Source organism: Lolium perenne, chromosome 4 (assembly GCF_019359855.2).
Source record: "Lolium perenne isolate Kyuss_39 chromosome 4, Kyuss_2.0, whole genome shotgun sequence".
In the NCBI taxonomy this organism is placed as follows: domain Eukaryota; kingdom Viridiplantae; phylum Streptophyta; class Magnoliopsida; order Poales; family Poaceae; genus Lolium; species Lolium perenne.
This window is the reverse complement of record NC_067247.2, coordinates 32,609,899-32,625,749: the sequence shown is the minus strand read 5'-3', so window position 1 is coordinate 32,625,749 and position 15,851 is coordinate 32,609,899. Positions and strand designations below refer to the sequence as shown.

General features: G+C 45.0%; 3 protein-coding genes and 1 long non-coding RNA gene across 4 annotated transcripts; 2 read left to right on the top strand and 2 right to left on the bottom strand.

Annotated features, from left to right (window-relative positions):
* Positions 1-800: 800 nt before the first annotated feature.
* On the bottom strand, positions 801-1,554 carry LOC127292123 (uncharacterized). Its single transcript, XM_051321476.2, has one exon. It carries the CDS (start codon positions 1,449-1,451, stop codon positions 927-929), a length of 525 nt encoding a protein of 174 aa, XP_051177436.1. The 5' UTR covers positions 1,452-1,554; the 3' UTR covers positions 801-926.
* Positions 1,555-4,731: 3,177 nt separating this feature from the next.
* On the top strand, positions 4,732-7,060 carry LOC127292125 (uncharacterized). Its single transcript, XR_011742431.1, has 2 exons — positions 4,732-5,519; positions 6,608-7,060. It is a non-coding gene; the product is annotated as an uncharacterized lncRNA (long non-coding RNA).
* A 5,279-nt stretch (positions 7,061-12,339) lies between these two features.
* Positions 12,340-13,130, top strand: LOC139838894 (uncharacterized). Its single transcript, XM_071828911.1, has 2 exons — positions 12,340-12,618; positions 12,696-13,130. Exons 1-2 carry the CDS (start codon positions 12,340-12,342, stop codon positions 13,128-13,130), a joined length of 714 nt encoding a protein of 237 aa, XP_071685012.1.
* A 1,603-nt stretch (positions 13,131-14,733) lies between these two features.
* Positions 14,734-15,384, bottom strand: LOC127292124 (uncharacterized). The gene has a single exon (XM_051321477.2). It carries the CDS (start codon positions 15,331-15,333, stop codon positions 14,824-14,826), a length of 510 nt encoding a protein of 169 aa, XP_051177437.1. The 5' UTR covers positions 15,334-15,384; the 3' UTR covers positions 14,734-14,823.
* Between the last annotated feature and the right edge of the window lie 467 nt (positions 15,385-15,851).

Genomic DNA, 15,851 nt, shown 5'->3' with positions numbered 1-15,851 from the left:
TGACAAAGTGGATTTACTTCTTTCCTCCTCGTAGGCCTTGTTCTTTGACTTTATCATTTATCTCATGATTTGCACATTGATTTAGGGGTTGACCTACCCCACATCCCTCCAGGGTGGCTGGCCGGTCTTTTATTTTGGTATTTTGTGTGATATATGACATGATTTAGATAAAAGTAATATTCTAACTACTTTGACTTGGAGTTTCTCTAGGATTTGGTAAGTTCTTTGGCCCATCATTGTGTTCACCATGATGAGTATTTTTAATAGGTATTCGCCACATATGCCACATGAATTAGTAGAGTTTTTCAAGGTATGAAATATTCATACCATGGCAATACTATATACAAAAATGAACTAAATTGATCAAATTGTTTATTATTTAAGATTTCTCTACGAGTGTATATAAGTAGGATATATTGTCGGCTATGTACGAACTATCGTCAAGACATCCATGAGCCAGAACAAGTTTTTGAATAAAACTCTTAACATCTAACTTTTTCGTAAATGTAAATCTTAAACCACATTATGTATGAATGTGCAATGCAATATTGCAATTTGAAATATATTTTCTTTGTATTGTCTTCCATAGTACAACCTAGCTACCAACAATCGATCTAGTATTAATTTGTGTTGTGCAGTTTTTATCATGTGTTATCATAGATTAATTTTTATGAGCTGCATTATCTACTCTAGATCGGTAACAGACCAACGGTTGCATTTTCAAAAATGAGGCGTAATTAAGGTCATGAGGAAAAGAAGAATCAATCCCAGCTGGTTCAAAAGCTGTGACGGACCGATCATGACAAAACTGAAACGCTAATCAGCAAGAACCTGCACCCAAAAAATAAAGGTATCTGATTCTGAAGACATTTACAAGTTGTCTAATCTAATTAGAAACCGTCAGAAAAGATCCAGCTTCGCGTTAGCTAGACGAAGAGCTCGAGCAAGACCGGCGGGCGGTGGGCACCGTGCCCCACCACCTCTTGACCCGGCATCTTGATGATCCACTGATCGTCGGCGCCGGCACCGCCGCTTAGCGCCATCTCGTAGTGGTGCCGCCTCATGTGGCCGCCCAGCGCGTGGCCCATCTCGAAGCCGAGCCCGCAGATGTGGCACTCGTGCTGCTGCTGCTTGTCCTCGGTCCGCTTCCGATCTCTAATGGCTTTTGCGACGCCGACGCCGAGCTCCAGCCCGTGGCGGCCGCGGAGGTGGCTGGTGCGGTGCCCGCCGAGCGCCTGGAAGGACGTGAAGGCGCGGCCGCAGGTCTTGCACATGAAGTCGCCCTCACCGGACGTCGCAACCACCCGCCCCCGCCGCGCCCTCTTCCTGGCAGACATGGACGCCGTGCCGGACGAGTCGGCCGAGGTTGTGGAGGACGTGGAGTCCGTGGTAAGTGATAGCGCCAGCGATACGGGCTCCTCCTCCCTCGCGCGCTTCATCCCCACTCCCATGGATGCTTTGCTGAACTGCTGGTTCGGCGTGTTTGAACTGGATTTTCTTGGGCGTTTCTGGTCTGTGAGAGGAGAAGAAGGAAGGATATGAATGGTAGGTGAGGCCGGGCGGCGCGCTTATATATAGGTTGTGCTGTGTGGGTATGGCGTAATGGTGCGGTGCGGTTCGGGCTGGCCGACTGAAAGCGTTGTTGGACCTATATAGCGGCAACGCGACGCTCACGACGTGGACGTGGACGGCTACAAGATCGGATACTCGAGCCGGGACGTGTGGTGCGCCGGCTAGCTTAGCCGCGGAGGCAACGCGCGCGACTGCGCGAACCATTTGGACCCATTGGGTGGTCAATTGATTAATCCGAATCATCATGAATAATCCAGGCTGCGTTGATTTCGAGTTTGGACTGGGGTGCGCTCGTGCCTGCACGTGACTTGTTTGTTTGGAGCGACCGGGCGACGAACCGTCTGGAACCTTCTCGTGTCTGTGGAAAAGTATCTTTCTGGTCGACCGGCCGGATATTTTTCCAGTCTTGCGTACACGTACTACTACTCACTTGTTGTCCAAATTCAGTCGACCCTGGCGTGACGTACGGAGTGATGCCCAGTCGGTGACTTCTCGCTTCCTTGGTGTTCTATGCACGACAGATCCGGTGAGCAAGACCGATATACCCTCTCTCCGTCTCATCATATTAGTATCGCAGATTTAGATGTACATATCTAGACGAATTTCACGTATAGGCATACCCGAGTCCAAGATAATTAATATAAAACGGATGGAGCATGCTTGTATGGTTTTGCTAAATTTCGGACAATCAACATAGAAATTAATTTAGATCTACCACGAGTGTGGGCAGTTGGGTTACTCCCACCACGATTCATGAAAACTAAGAGTTCAACTTTGTTGTAATTACCATCTGCAACGGTGGCAATGAACATTATCTCCAGTTGCAATTAGGTTAGAAGAACTGAGAAAAATGGTTCACACAATAAAAAGTAATCCACGTAGCACAAATAATGCATGCTAAGACACATGTATAATTGAATGAATGAGCTCCGGAAGCTTGAGAATTTTGTTGTGTGCATAGGTATATGGCGCCACAATCTTGGGTGACATGATCCGAGGTGGCCATCACGCCAATCATGTCCTCGATGATGACAAAGAGGAAGAAGAGGCTGACAAGGACGAAGAGGAAGAAGAGGCTGACATGGTTGACATTGAGACCAACAACAGTAGCACTAAGAAGAGGAAGTGGAGGTCGCTGCCATCTCCGACCCCTGCGGTCGTCGAGGTCGATGTTGACCACGCGTCCGCCGTTGAGTCTGCGCCGACAAGCGCGTCCGTCTTCATGTTCGGCTCGGGTGTGTGCAGCTTCACTAGCGCCGCGGTCGCCGGCTCCGTCGCGCCGACGCGCCTGCAGTCGTCGACGCCTGCCGTCGAAGACGACGCAGTGCCGCCAGGGCATCTGCTCATACCCGCGCACGGCTCGCCCACACACGACTCCCCTGCTACTCCTCCGTCTTCACCGCGCACTGGAGCTCGCTACCGCCTCCTGGTTCTCAGAGCCCCGCTGTCCAAGACGTCGTCGGCCTCGCCATCGAGCAGCAGCAGCAGACCGCGCTAGGACTTGCGAACAGCGTCGCGCCCAGGACTCAGCTCCCTGGCAAATCCTCTGACGAGGATGAGTGCGGTGGACGCACCAGTCGCCCCCGGTGAGGGGAGGAGCACGCGTGTAGTTCGCCACTATATCAGGCAGGAATTGGGATCGATCTGGCTTAGGGATCGTATAGACCCTGTAGCTTTCGCAATTTCTATTTCTTGCCTGGGCACTGTATTGTCTACCACGGTGCTCCCTAGTCCGGTCCGTCAGATCCCCATCTAACGATACAAAGGAAAAAAGACACTAACGTCCAAAACAGCGCTAGTAGAATTTCCCTTCCCCTTCTCTTTTTTTCCCGTGCCCGTTCCAGTTCATCCCCATTCTCCTCTCTGCTCGCCCCTCCTCGACGTCCCTTCCCGATCTCCACCGCTGATTCAACCTTGTCGGGGGCGAGCGGTCCGACGAAAATCCTCGGCGGAGTATCCCTGGTTGGTTCGAGCAGTGGTGGACCAGTTTGGTCGGCGCGGAGAAGCGGATCAAGGAGTTCGGGCGTGGGTGTGGCCGTTCTGGGAGGGTCCCGTCTGCGGCGGGGCGCCGCCAATCCGACGATTCTGAGGCGGCGCGAGGTCCTTGGTGAAGGATATCTTCGCCGCTGCTCCAGGATTCGACGCTATTGTGGCGTCGCGACCGTCATCGTAATAGTGGTCAAAGGAGAGCATCCGCGCTTCGTTCCTCTCTGATTTCCTGCATGCTCATGTTGATTTTGGGGGCGGCGTTTGGTCGACGCGAGTTCGATTTTGGTCATGGCGGTGCTAATTTCTTCTGTACCCATGTTTTTGCCCATCTAAATCAGGCAGCTGTGCTCGATTTTTACCCATGGATGAGAATGATCTAGTCGTTCTGTGTGTAGTAATTAGGTTCTCTTCTAGTAGCCACACAGACATGCGTCCATGTAGTTACAGTTTAGATTGCTATATGTCCAGTTCAGTGTATCTGTACATCCGAACTTTTTCAGGTATATGTTAATTGTAGGATGTACAATTTTGGTAGTTTATACATCTTAGGCATATTGGAAGTAGTATATGTACACTCATAGGATGTATTTTCTATACACTTGTTCGTTTGTATAAATCAGAAGAAATTACTGAACCTGCTTTGGACCTGCTTTTGTCATCCCACTGGATGTATATACATCTTAGAATTATGTATCCGATCCATATAGATGTATTTAGACATATTATTGGTATAGGTACATCCACACTAGTGGCAAGTAATATGAATCGGAGGGAGTAGTTAGTTTATGAGACACATGTAGGATGTATTTTTTGTCACTCAACATCGATTTGTAAGCTGAGTTCCCCGACTGACAGTCAAACTGTCTCGCTATGTGTATCCGCATCTGCTCACATGTTCTTGTACATGCATACAAATCGATGTTGGCTGTCTGGTCCAGTTTCTTTTTGTTCGGTGCTGTTAGTTCATGGAAGATAGAGTAGCTTTTCAGTCTTAATCATGCTACTGTAATTGTGCAATATTTAGTTTTTGGTAGTAAGGGCATATGGGTCTTCAGATTGTCCGCTCATAAGATGTATATTTTCCATCCTGGGCTAGGTTTTCAGATTATTTGTGTGCTAATTAATACATCCCGCCATCTAAAAGTATATACTCAGGATATATCCCCCCCCCCCCCCCCCCCCCCAGGTTTTGTTGTTTCTTTCATAGCATGTATTATTTTTTCCTGCGCGTTGATGGGCGTAACAAATCAAAGTAATCATGTACCCGACACAGGCAGGGGCATGTCTTACACGGTGCTCATGCGCGTGAGTCATCGGATTAGAAATGGGTGGTCGATTGAAAGCGGTGGGTGAGGTCCGACGGCTTTGGTGGCCAGCGCGCACGTGTAAGTGGAGCTCCAAAATTTCCCCATTCTCGTTCGTTTTCGTCTCCTTGATCTCCATCCCCACTCTCCAATCGATTATCTGCGGCGGCGTAGCGGCAAAGGCAGGAGCACACATCGGCCAACCTAATCCCAACGCCGGGGCTATCCACCACCCGTCCTCAGCCTCCCTTCCTCCTGGTGATCGTCGGTGGAGCACCCCCACGAGCAGGGGAGGCGACACGCGTGGTCCCTGGTGGTTGAGAAAGGGCGGCGCATCGATGGCGAGAGGCCAAGATGGGGGAACGTGGGCGGTGGGAGGAGCTTGCGGTGTGGAGGAAGACCTGGTTGTGCTTCTGCTGCCGGTAGCGCTACTCCTTACTGTCAAGATCTGAGGCGGGCATCGGCGGCATGGCTGCTGCCTAGGCTCTGCCTCGGCGGTGGTCGGTTCCACGGGTCGCGGTGCGGATATGCTTCCACGGTACGGCCATGATCCATGCGTTCGCAGTTTGTTGATCTCGCGGGCGATGCAGCCTTGGAGACGAGGATGCTGCGGTGGGACTCGGGCATGTCGGACTGCACGGCCACCACAAGTAGGTATGCCGAGTCTGCCTTGCGCAGGCCCTTGGCAAGCCCAGCCACACCCATCCAATAATCACCGTCGCCGACTAGGAATGTCATGAATTCCTGTCTCGGTTAGGTGCTTATTTTCTTGTAGCTTTTTGTGTGTCCAAATGCAATTTACTTCAGCATCTTATGACTTCTTTTTTGTTCATCCATATCTTCATGATTTCATGTAACATGTTTGTGTTAGGATGTTCTGTTTGATCGAGCCGCATGGCTAGGTGTAGGAGGGCTCCATCTTCTCCCTCCGCTTCCGCTCGATTTATATATCTCTGCTTCTCCGCCATGTCTCTACGCTTTGTGCTGCCGGTGGTAGTTGCGGATGTGCTATATTACTGCTAGTCTGCTACTACTTGCGTTGTGGGTAGCTGTTTGTTGCTAATGTAGTGATGTACTGTGTCTGCTTGAAATCTGCACGATTGCTTACTACTTGCTGTTCTAGGGCCTGGGCAAAACATAAAGACACCAAGCTAGCGTTTTTCTATGAAAAGAAGTATTTTCCTAGGAAAATCAACGGCAAAACAATGAGGCTTTGCTGCACTTTCTATTGAGTTTATCAGCTGAGCCCAGGTAGCTGCTTGCCGGGAGGTGCCTTCAACACTTTTTAGGTTGATCTGGTTATAGGGCAGTAGCATAGTATTATTTGAACTAGGATAGTATCTCTTGATCCCGTTCTATGTATTTTTAGATCCAACATGTAGTTTTTGCACAGATTCTTGTATTTTGTTACATCCGTCGATTTGGTTTGCATAAATCTCTAAATTTTATTACATCTAAATACTATTTTGTTACATGTAAGCACTATTTTTGTTACATGTAACATGCAATTGGATATCTCTGGATTTTATTACATATAATTAGCATTTTGTTACATCTAATTAGTATTTTTTTACATCTAATTAGCTTGTAGCTACACTTTTTGATACATCCAGTTCATCTATTTCTACTTTTCAGAATTAGCTTATTATGTAAAAATTGCTAGTCTCATTACTGAATTTCTGTTTATACAGTACAACACCAACTATGTCTTACTAACATGTATGCTTGTCACTTTGTTACAGTTAATAAACCATGGCGGTCTACACTTGGAGAAAGCAAGAATACTAAGAAAGTACATTCAGTTCTTATCGGTGCACAAAGTTGGAAAGGGTTCGTTTGATTTTGGATCAGTTCTCGTCTGTACACTCTGTCCGTCTTTAGTGTAGTTGGATTTAGGAGGTGTACATTGTGTGTATCCATTTTCCTTCTGTTTTCTTAGTTTGAAACTGGTAAACCTCGTCTAGATTAGGATGTATTTTTTGCGGAAACAAACTTTTATCCTGATGCTTGCTTTGCTTTGGTGCGCCTGGTGGAGTAAATCTAGTGCTTCTCCAAAAAATATGCATGTAATTTCAGTTACTGGGGCGCACTCTACCGTGCCGGAAACTAAGCGAGAAAAAGTGGTCCTAGGCCACATTTTTCTCTTCTGTTAATGTGTCACTATCAGGTGACGGGACCACTTTCCCTTTCTGTTGTTTGGTTTTTCTGGAAATAACTGGTGTGTGCGTGCCATGGGGGAGAAAACTTTCTATTTTGGGATGGACAGATACGGTTACGTGTTCCTCTTTCTATTTTTGGGTGGGGCACCCCGTAAGACCAAATAGTGTCTGGGCACTGTGTAGCAAAGCCCTGTAGCTTTTGCTCTCCTTATCCGGTCACAGTATATAGGCTGTAGAACGCAGCGATTTTAAAGGAGCCGGTACATACCGGAGGAGAATCTACCATCCAATCTAACTTTGAGATTCGCGCGTACTGTTATCTGTTAAGTGGCCGTTTCTTCTTTCCGTCTGTTGCTCTTTAGCTGGACCCCACACCACATGCACCTCACCTTACCTTTTAATGCGTCCTCTTATCTCTCCACACAGGGTGCACTGTGCACACAGAACACATGCATAGCACGGAAAAAAAATACATAACTCACATCTATTAAAAAAAGTGCGATTGTTTAAACAGAACGACACAGAAAAAATTCTTATAATTTTAAAGAAAATTGTGGAACTAAACACAATCATTATTGAAACAAAGTATTAATTTATGAAATCAGATTGAAACATCACATTCTTAAACTTGTACGATTTATGAAACGTGAATGAAATTTTGGAATTAGTAAACGTGATTAAAATTATGTGAAATAAGACCATGATTTTATGAAACAACACTGGAAATTTGTGAAACAAGACTGGTACTTTTGAAAATTGAAATTTTCTAAAAATTACAAATATGTCTCAAGATGTGAAAGAAGCCTAAAATTTTGTAAAACATATATGAAACATAATTGAAAATTATGAAACATCATTGATATTGTGGAATAGATAGTCGAATTTTGTGAACATCGCTAGAATCGTAAAATCATGAAATTATGGAACATGAATGAAAATTTCATATTGTGGAAACATATTGAAACATGACTTCATTGTGGAACCATATTGAAACATGACTATAATTTATGAAACAAGATTGGAATTCAATATACCAATTGGAATTTATGAAACTAGATTAGAATTTATGAAACAATTTGTCAAGTCTATTGACTAATTTGTGAAACTAAGTGAAACATATTTGAAAATGTGAAATTCATTTGATACAAAGGAACTCACGGTTTCACTTTTTTCAGATCTATTCATATTGAAACGTGACTATAATTTATGAAACATGATTGGAATTCAAGATACCAATTGAAATTTATGAAACTATATTAGAATTTATGAAACTAAAAAAATGTGAAATCTATAAAATTGAAACAAGATTGGAATTTTTAAAACTAGAATTAGTCCGTTGACTAATTTGTGAAACTAAGTGAAACATATTTAAAAATGTGAAATTCATTTGATGCAAGGAACTCGCTGTTTCACTTTTTTTCAGATCTATTCATATTGAAACGTGACTATAATTTATGAAACAAGATTGGAATTCAAGACACCAATGGAAATTTGTGAAACTAGATTAGAATTTATGAAACCAAAAAATGTGAAATCTATAAAATTGAAACAAGGTTGCTCCAAAATAAAATTGAAACAAGATTGGAATTTTTGAAACTGGAATTTGTCAAGTCTGTTGACTAATTTGTGAAGCTAAGTGAAACATATTTGAAAATGTGAAATTCATTTGATGCAAGGAACTCACAGTTTCACTTTTTTCACATCTATTTCAAAAGTTTCAAAATTTATCGGAACACAGTCTGAACCAGGTTGAAACATAGACCAACCACATCTATTTCAAAAGCTTCACAATTAGTGCCAAACTTCACATCAATTTCATTTTGTTTCACTTATGTTTACTAATTTCCACTTAGGTTTCAGAAAACATAAACCAATCATAGTCATCAAATTACAAAGTTTCAGACCGGTTCAGAAATTAGAAAATCTAAACAAATTTACCACAACACTACACATAATCAATGTTTTCTATCTGTAAAATATATGAACAAATCGCTGCACCTAACCAATGAAACAAACCGTCTGCATATAAGAGAATGTATGATTACACAATCAGCTATCTTCTATATGGAGAAAAAAAACGAACCACAACGCTGCACCTAACCAGTAACCACAACGCTGCTGGAGGAAAGCAGAAAACGTCGGCCGTCAGGAAGTGCTCCGGCCGCCGCGCTCCGTCTAGCCGAAAAAGCTGCTCGCACCGCCCGTCCTACAGCCGCCGCTCGCTCCACGCGCCCTCCAGCCACTGCTCGGGCTCAGGACGCCGCTAGGCATCCGGCGGCTGTTCGCGCCCCTCGATCCGCTCGGGAACCGGCTGCCGCACAAGCTCCAGCCGCCGCTCGCCCTCCAGCCAGCCACCCGCCCTCCAGCCGAAGGAGCCGCTCGCGCCGCCCGCTCTACAGCCGCTGCTCAGGATGCGGCCGCCCCTCGAGCTCCGCCCGTTCGCGTTGCTCCGGTCACCACATCGCAACTGGCACTCATCCCGCCACCGCGCTCTCCCGAGGTAGCCGTCGGGTCGGTCGAGATGTGACTCTGGCGAGAGAAATTTGGAAGGGGAAAAAGGTCACGCAATGTCCCACGCGATGGTGGTCAGATGTATCCAGATGTGTGGGGTCGTGAGCATGTGGCTGCTGACGGATGGAAAACGGAGCAATAGAGGCAAAGAAACGGCAACACACATCTCAAATTATTGTGTGGTGGATGTGACTCCTTCATCTACCGGCGCCTGTAAAAACGAGTTTTCGAGAGGCTGGACTGCTAACGTGGCTCGTGCGGCATGCGGTTGAGCCACCAAAAGTGTCTGCTATTTATTAACCTTTAGCAAATCATTGTAGAACTACTTGCTAGCTTCTAATTTTGTTTAAACAATATTTAAATTATAGTATTTTATTTTCAAATACTATTTCTGTTGAGTACCATGTATTCCAGAATAAATAGATGATGTGATATATTTCCATGTTTGATACATGTTGAGACTACTATTTGCAATTGAGATATTTAATTTCTTGCAAATAAGGGTCAATTCATCGTCTGAATTGAACATTCGGCTTAATGCAAAATTCTAAGTGATTTCTTTGAATTGATGTTTTAGGATCATAGATAGTGTGCGGATCTACTGCATTGCAGATTATTTTACTACCACGATTACTTTATCAAGTGATCTCTCATACATTTTTATTAAGTCATGATATAAGACTCTAGAATTACGAGTATCTGCTGATTCCATCAGATTATACTCTCTAGTGTTGAGAGATGGACCCCAAATTTCCTTGGAGATTATCTACAAAGTGTCATACTTAACAATTTGAGGTTCATGCACACTAATGATTTCAAGCCACCACCTTGAATGTTTACTAATTTTGCAAAATTCATTACAATATAATCATGATGGTTTTTTATTTACCAATTGTAAATTAATAATCTCTGGTTCACCCATGTAAATAAACGATGATCGAAAAATAATTTGAGGCCTTCGCCCTCAATGGCCACAACTACCCTACATGGGCCATGGACATAACGATCAGCCATGCATCTCGTGGAACAGTGAGTGCAATCCAGGCCCCAAAGGATGCACCTCCGGCTGGAGTCACGCCGCTAACAGAAGAGAAAATGTATGTTATCTTGTACATCATAAGACATCATACATCCAGATCATAAGGATCGTGAAAGGCATGACAGAGCATAATTTTGACAAACTAAGCTTTGCGACGAATGTGGATGCTATACGCATATCACGCAGGAATGCCACACCCCACAACATCTGGTTTTTTCTGTATCAGCAATCGCTAGCATGCAAATGACCTTAAGGGGAAAGGTTTGAAGCTGACTTCAACAGAGAAAAATGTGTTTTTACTTTGGATAAAAAGAGGGGATTAATTTTAATAATAAAATAGGGTTTAATAAAATAATTTTGGAGTTCAAAAATATGCATGATGCAATGATGATTCACAAAAGAAAAGGCACAAGCAAATCTATTATGCTGTGTTTGGATGTCTAGAATTGGGCATGGAATCAAGAAATCTGGAATTTGAGGTCAATTTCCACCGTTTGGTGTGGCCTCGGAATTAAAACGTGGAAACTTACCGAAATTCCGAGGCACCTCCCGTCGCGTGCAAACCTCCCGCAAAACATTCCGAGCTCCCCCGCTCTGAATCGTGTGGAAACTGCTCCCCGCATACCCCTTCGTCGCTCCAGCCTCGCGAGAAACAGAGACCGAATCGAGGAGCCTCCCCGCGCCTTCGTCCCGAGCGAGTGGCTGGCGACCGGCGGCGCCGGTGCTCAGGTCCGTCCCCTCCCCTTCTCCCCTGCCTCTCCTCCCCCTCCACAGTCTTCCTCCTCCACCTGCCCGCCCTAGCCCCATTCTCCTGGCCGTCCCTCTCCCCGCCCGGTCCTAACCCTAATTTCCGCCATTGGAGGCAGAGGGCGACCGGAGGGTGAGAACGGCGGCGGCCGGAGGGTGAATAGCACCAGAATAGTGCAGGGACGGCAGCTCCCTCCAGGGCGATGACCATCTCCATGAATTGCAACAGCCAAAAAGTTGGGATTTTGGACTAATATTATGATCTGTTTCTATTGCAGATTTCTTGAAGGAGTAGTAGCAGCTGAGGTACAAAAATTCGATTTTGACACATTGTTTGATGTTTGCCTAGTGTAGATGTGAATTTCTTACATATGTCATCATGTATTTTTAGTTGATTGTCACATAGATATGAGTATGCCATGAATAATTCATGTAGCTTTGATGTGTGCATTGTAGCTTTTTATCATGTCTCAACTAGAGATGGTAGCTTACATTAACGAAGAGAACAAGAGAAGGAAAAGAAAAAGAATATTGTTGACAAGGAAATATTTTGAGATGTCATGTCTTGCTCTAGCTTATCTTAGTACGCAAAGGGCACCGAGGGACCTAGGATGCTTCAATGATGACGAGGAGAAGGTTGCATATAGGAAGTACATATTGAAAAAAACATATGACGGGTCCGAGGAGTTTGCCGAGGAGATGTATGCCGAGTACCTTGTGGCACATGGAGAACTAGAAATCGAGTAGATAACTAGTGATGCAGTAGATAGCTAGCTTGGTGATGGTGCCCCTTTTTGTGATAGCTTGGTGATGGTGCCCCTTTTTGTGTGGTAGCATGCTAATGGTTCCTTTTGTGTCATATATTCTGTACATGCATCATGTGTCAACCAATGAATATGCATTATGTCTCAAACTTACTGTTGTCTTTACTTTTTATGCCCAACCGAATTGTAGAAACATGGCTGCACAAAAAATAAAGAAAGGCCCAACTAGAGCTTACCTTTCTTGGACTCCTGAGATGGACACGGCATTGTTGGACACCCTTGTTGAGCATCACAACAATGGTGACCATGCTCAAAATGGTTGGAAGCCACATGTGTACAATGCTTGCATTAAGCATGTGAAAGAGACATGTAATGTTGACATTACGAAAGACAAAATAGTTGGAAGAATTAAAACATTTGACAAGCACTATGAGATCATTAGCAAGATGCTAGCTCAAAGTGGTTTTGGATGGGATTCGGAAAATAACATGGTGGAAGTAGACAGTGATGAAGTGTGGTCTCGTTATGTTGAGGTACTACACATTGCAATTCAATTTTGTGATTACTTTTGCAACTTGACTATCATTTCTAATACATGTGTACTGTGTAGGCCAACAAGGATGCATCTAGCTACAGGAACAAGGTGGTGATGAATTGGCAAGCTATTCAAACTATTTACTCACAAGACCATGCTACTGGTGTTGGTGCTAGGACAGCCGCCGAGTCTATTCAAGAAGAAGAAACAATAGTTCTTGAAGAATCTCCGGATCTACCTCCGAAAAGGCAACGCACTGGCGAAGCTATCTTGTGCATGATGGGACAAATGAAGACATCTTTCGATGATGCATTGAAAACAACCGAACCACTTCCTATGCCAAAGGTGACTCCTCCAACTGAAATCCTAGATGCACTAAAGAAGCTAGAAATGGAGAATTGTGACATGCTAAGAGCTTGTGGGAAGTTGATCGTTAATGAGCGCTTATTCGAAGCACTGACGGCGATCCCCGATGAATTAAAGAAGGCATGGCTGTTGACCCTACCTTGATGTTTGTTATGAAGTGTGCTTGTTATGTAAGCCTACTATCTACTTTCTTGTTGATGAACTATCTGTTTGTGATGTGTAAGAGACATAAGCTACCTGTTCGAGACACAATTATTATCCATGTTGTAATATTTTCGGTACTTGAAAACTATTTTGTGTCATGCGTATTCTACTTTCTGCTTTATTGTTATTATTTTAATGTTTCATTAACTGCGGAAAATAATAGTTATACAATATAATATATATGTATGTTATTTGTGTACATGTATGCAAATTTATATTGTTCAAACTAAAAAATCATCAAATTCCATGGATTCCACAGATTGTACATCCAAACAGCATTTGGAATTGGGAACACCCATTGATTCTAACGTCAAATTCCAAGCACACCCAAACGGTAGAATTCAAATTGGGAGCTAATTCATTTCCATCTTGGAATTGGAATCTTCAGGACAATTCAATTCTAAGCTCAATTCTCTGCATCCAAACACAGCATTAGGGGTATTATCCCGGGCCGTTACAAGAAACAAGTTCATAAATTGTGTTGCCGCCTGGCCGTGTCCAAAAATATAAATAATCATTCGACATTGTAGAAACATGCATTTATAATACATCACCATATAAACATACGTTACATCTACATAAACCCAGGTGGATGATACCAGCCCATCTCTCTTCTAGGGTAGGGTCTATAGCGTCTTCTAGTGGTAGTCTTGTTATTGTACTTTTGTCCCACTTTACATAACAAATTATTTTAATCTCGTAGTACTCTGGTTCTTCATTTTTTGTTGGTCCATTGCTAGGAGAAGACATGGGATGCTGACTGAAGTGTTGTTTATGCAGTAGCTATCGTCAAGGCATGCATGGTCCAAAATGATATTTTAAATAAAACTCTTAACATCTAACTTTTTCATAAATTTAAGTCTTAAACCACATTATGTATGAATATGCAATTCAATATTGCAATTCTAAATATATTTTATATGTATTGTCTTCCATAGTACAACCTAGCTGCCAGCAACCGATCTAGCATTAATTTCTGTTGTGCAGTTTTTATCATGTATTATCGTGGATTAATTTATATGAGCAGCATTATGTACTCTAGATCTAGCGTGCAAACCATAGGACCGACACAATTGTGTTCTTGAGTGGTGGTGCTGATGATTTTGTTGGAGTATATTGTTGCATTCTATTAAAAAAGCGCGATCTTTTGTCTTTCTGGTATGATATGTTAGCTAATCAATCGTGAAAATATACGAAGTCATTTCTACCACCACTCTGTATAGCTTTTTAGGTCGCTTGGTATTTATACCTAGATACTAATAAAGTACACAAATGGTTAGAAAAATCCTGGGGTAACCAAATATCATCGGACAAAGTTTCCACAATGTTCCCGATATTTCTGAATTCAAACTAGACTCGACTCCAATCTCCGAACGGAGCCACGGGTTAGGACCTTTTTGTTTGGGTTGGCTGTGGCTAAGGTCCTGAGCAAAAGAAGAATCAATCCCAGATGATTCAAAAGCTGTGACGGATCATCTAAAAAAAGAAGCTGTGACGGACCGATCACAAAACTGGAATGCTAATCAGCAAAACCTGCACCCAAGAAATAAACGTAATACAGTATATGATTCTGAAGACATTTACAAGTTGTCTAATCTAATGAGAATCCGTCAGAAGATCCAGCTTGCGTTATCTATACAAACAGCTCGAGCAAGACTGGCGGCCGGTCGGCACCGTTCTTATCTGACAGGCCGATGACCCACTGATCGTCGGCGCCGTCGCCGCCGCTGAGCGCCATCTCCTCGCGGTGCCGCCTCATGTGGCCGCCCAGCGCCTGGCCCATCTCGAATCCAAGCCCGCAGATGTGGCAGTCGTGCTGCTGCTGCTCCTCGGTCCGCTTACGATTTCTAATGGCTTTTGCGACGCCGACGCCGAGCTCCAGGCCGTGGCGGCCGTGGAGGTGGCTGGTGCGGTGCCCACCGAGCTCCTGGAAGGATGTGAAGGCCCGGCCGCACGTCTTGCAGACGAAATCTCCCTCGCCGGACGTGGCCACGACCCTCCCGCGGCGCGCCCTCTTCCTTGCCGCCATGGGCGCCGCGCCGGAGGAGTCGGCCGAGGTCGTGGAGGATGTGGAGTCTGTGGTAAGGGATAGCGCCTGCGATACGGGCTCCTCCTCCCTCGCGCGCTCCATCCCCACTCCCATGGATGCTATGCTTGTGGTACTTATCTGAACTGCTGGCCTGTGAGAGGAGACGAAGGAAGGATATGAATGGCAGTTGGGGCCGGGCGGCGCGCTTATATATAGGTTGTGTTGTGTGGGTATGGCGGGAGGCGGTGGCGTGCCTGATTGTGCGCGGGGCGCTGGCGTGGTTCCGGGCTTCCGGCTGGCCGACTGAAAGCGTGGTAGCGGCAACGCGACGCCCACGACGTGGACGTACGGCTGCAAGATCGGATATGGTCGCGGCCGACTCGAGCCGGACGTGTGGTGCGCGGGCTAGGCGCGTGGCGGCTCCCAGTTGCTTAATCCAGCCTGCGTTGATTTCGGGTTTGGACTGGGCGGTGCGCTCGTGCCTGCAGGTGACTTGTTTGGAGCGACCGGGCGACGAACCGTCTCGAACCTTCTCGTGTCATTGAGAGACGAAGAGGAAGAAGAGGGTGACAAGGGCGAAGAGGAAGAAGAGGCTAACATGGTTGAAGACCAACAACACTAGCACTACGAAG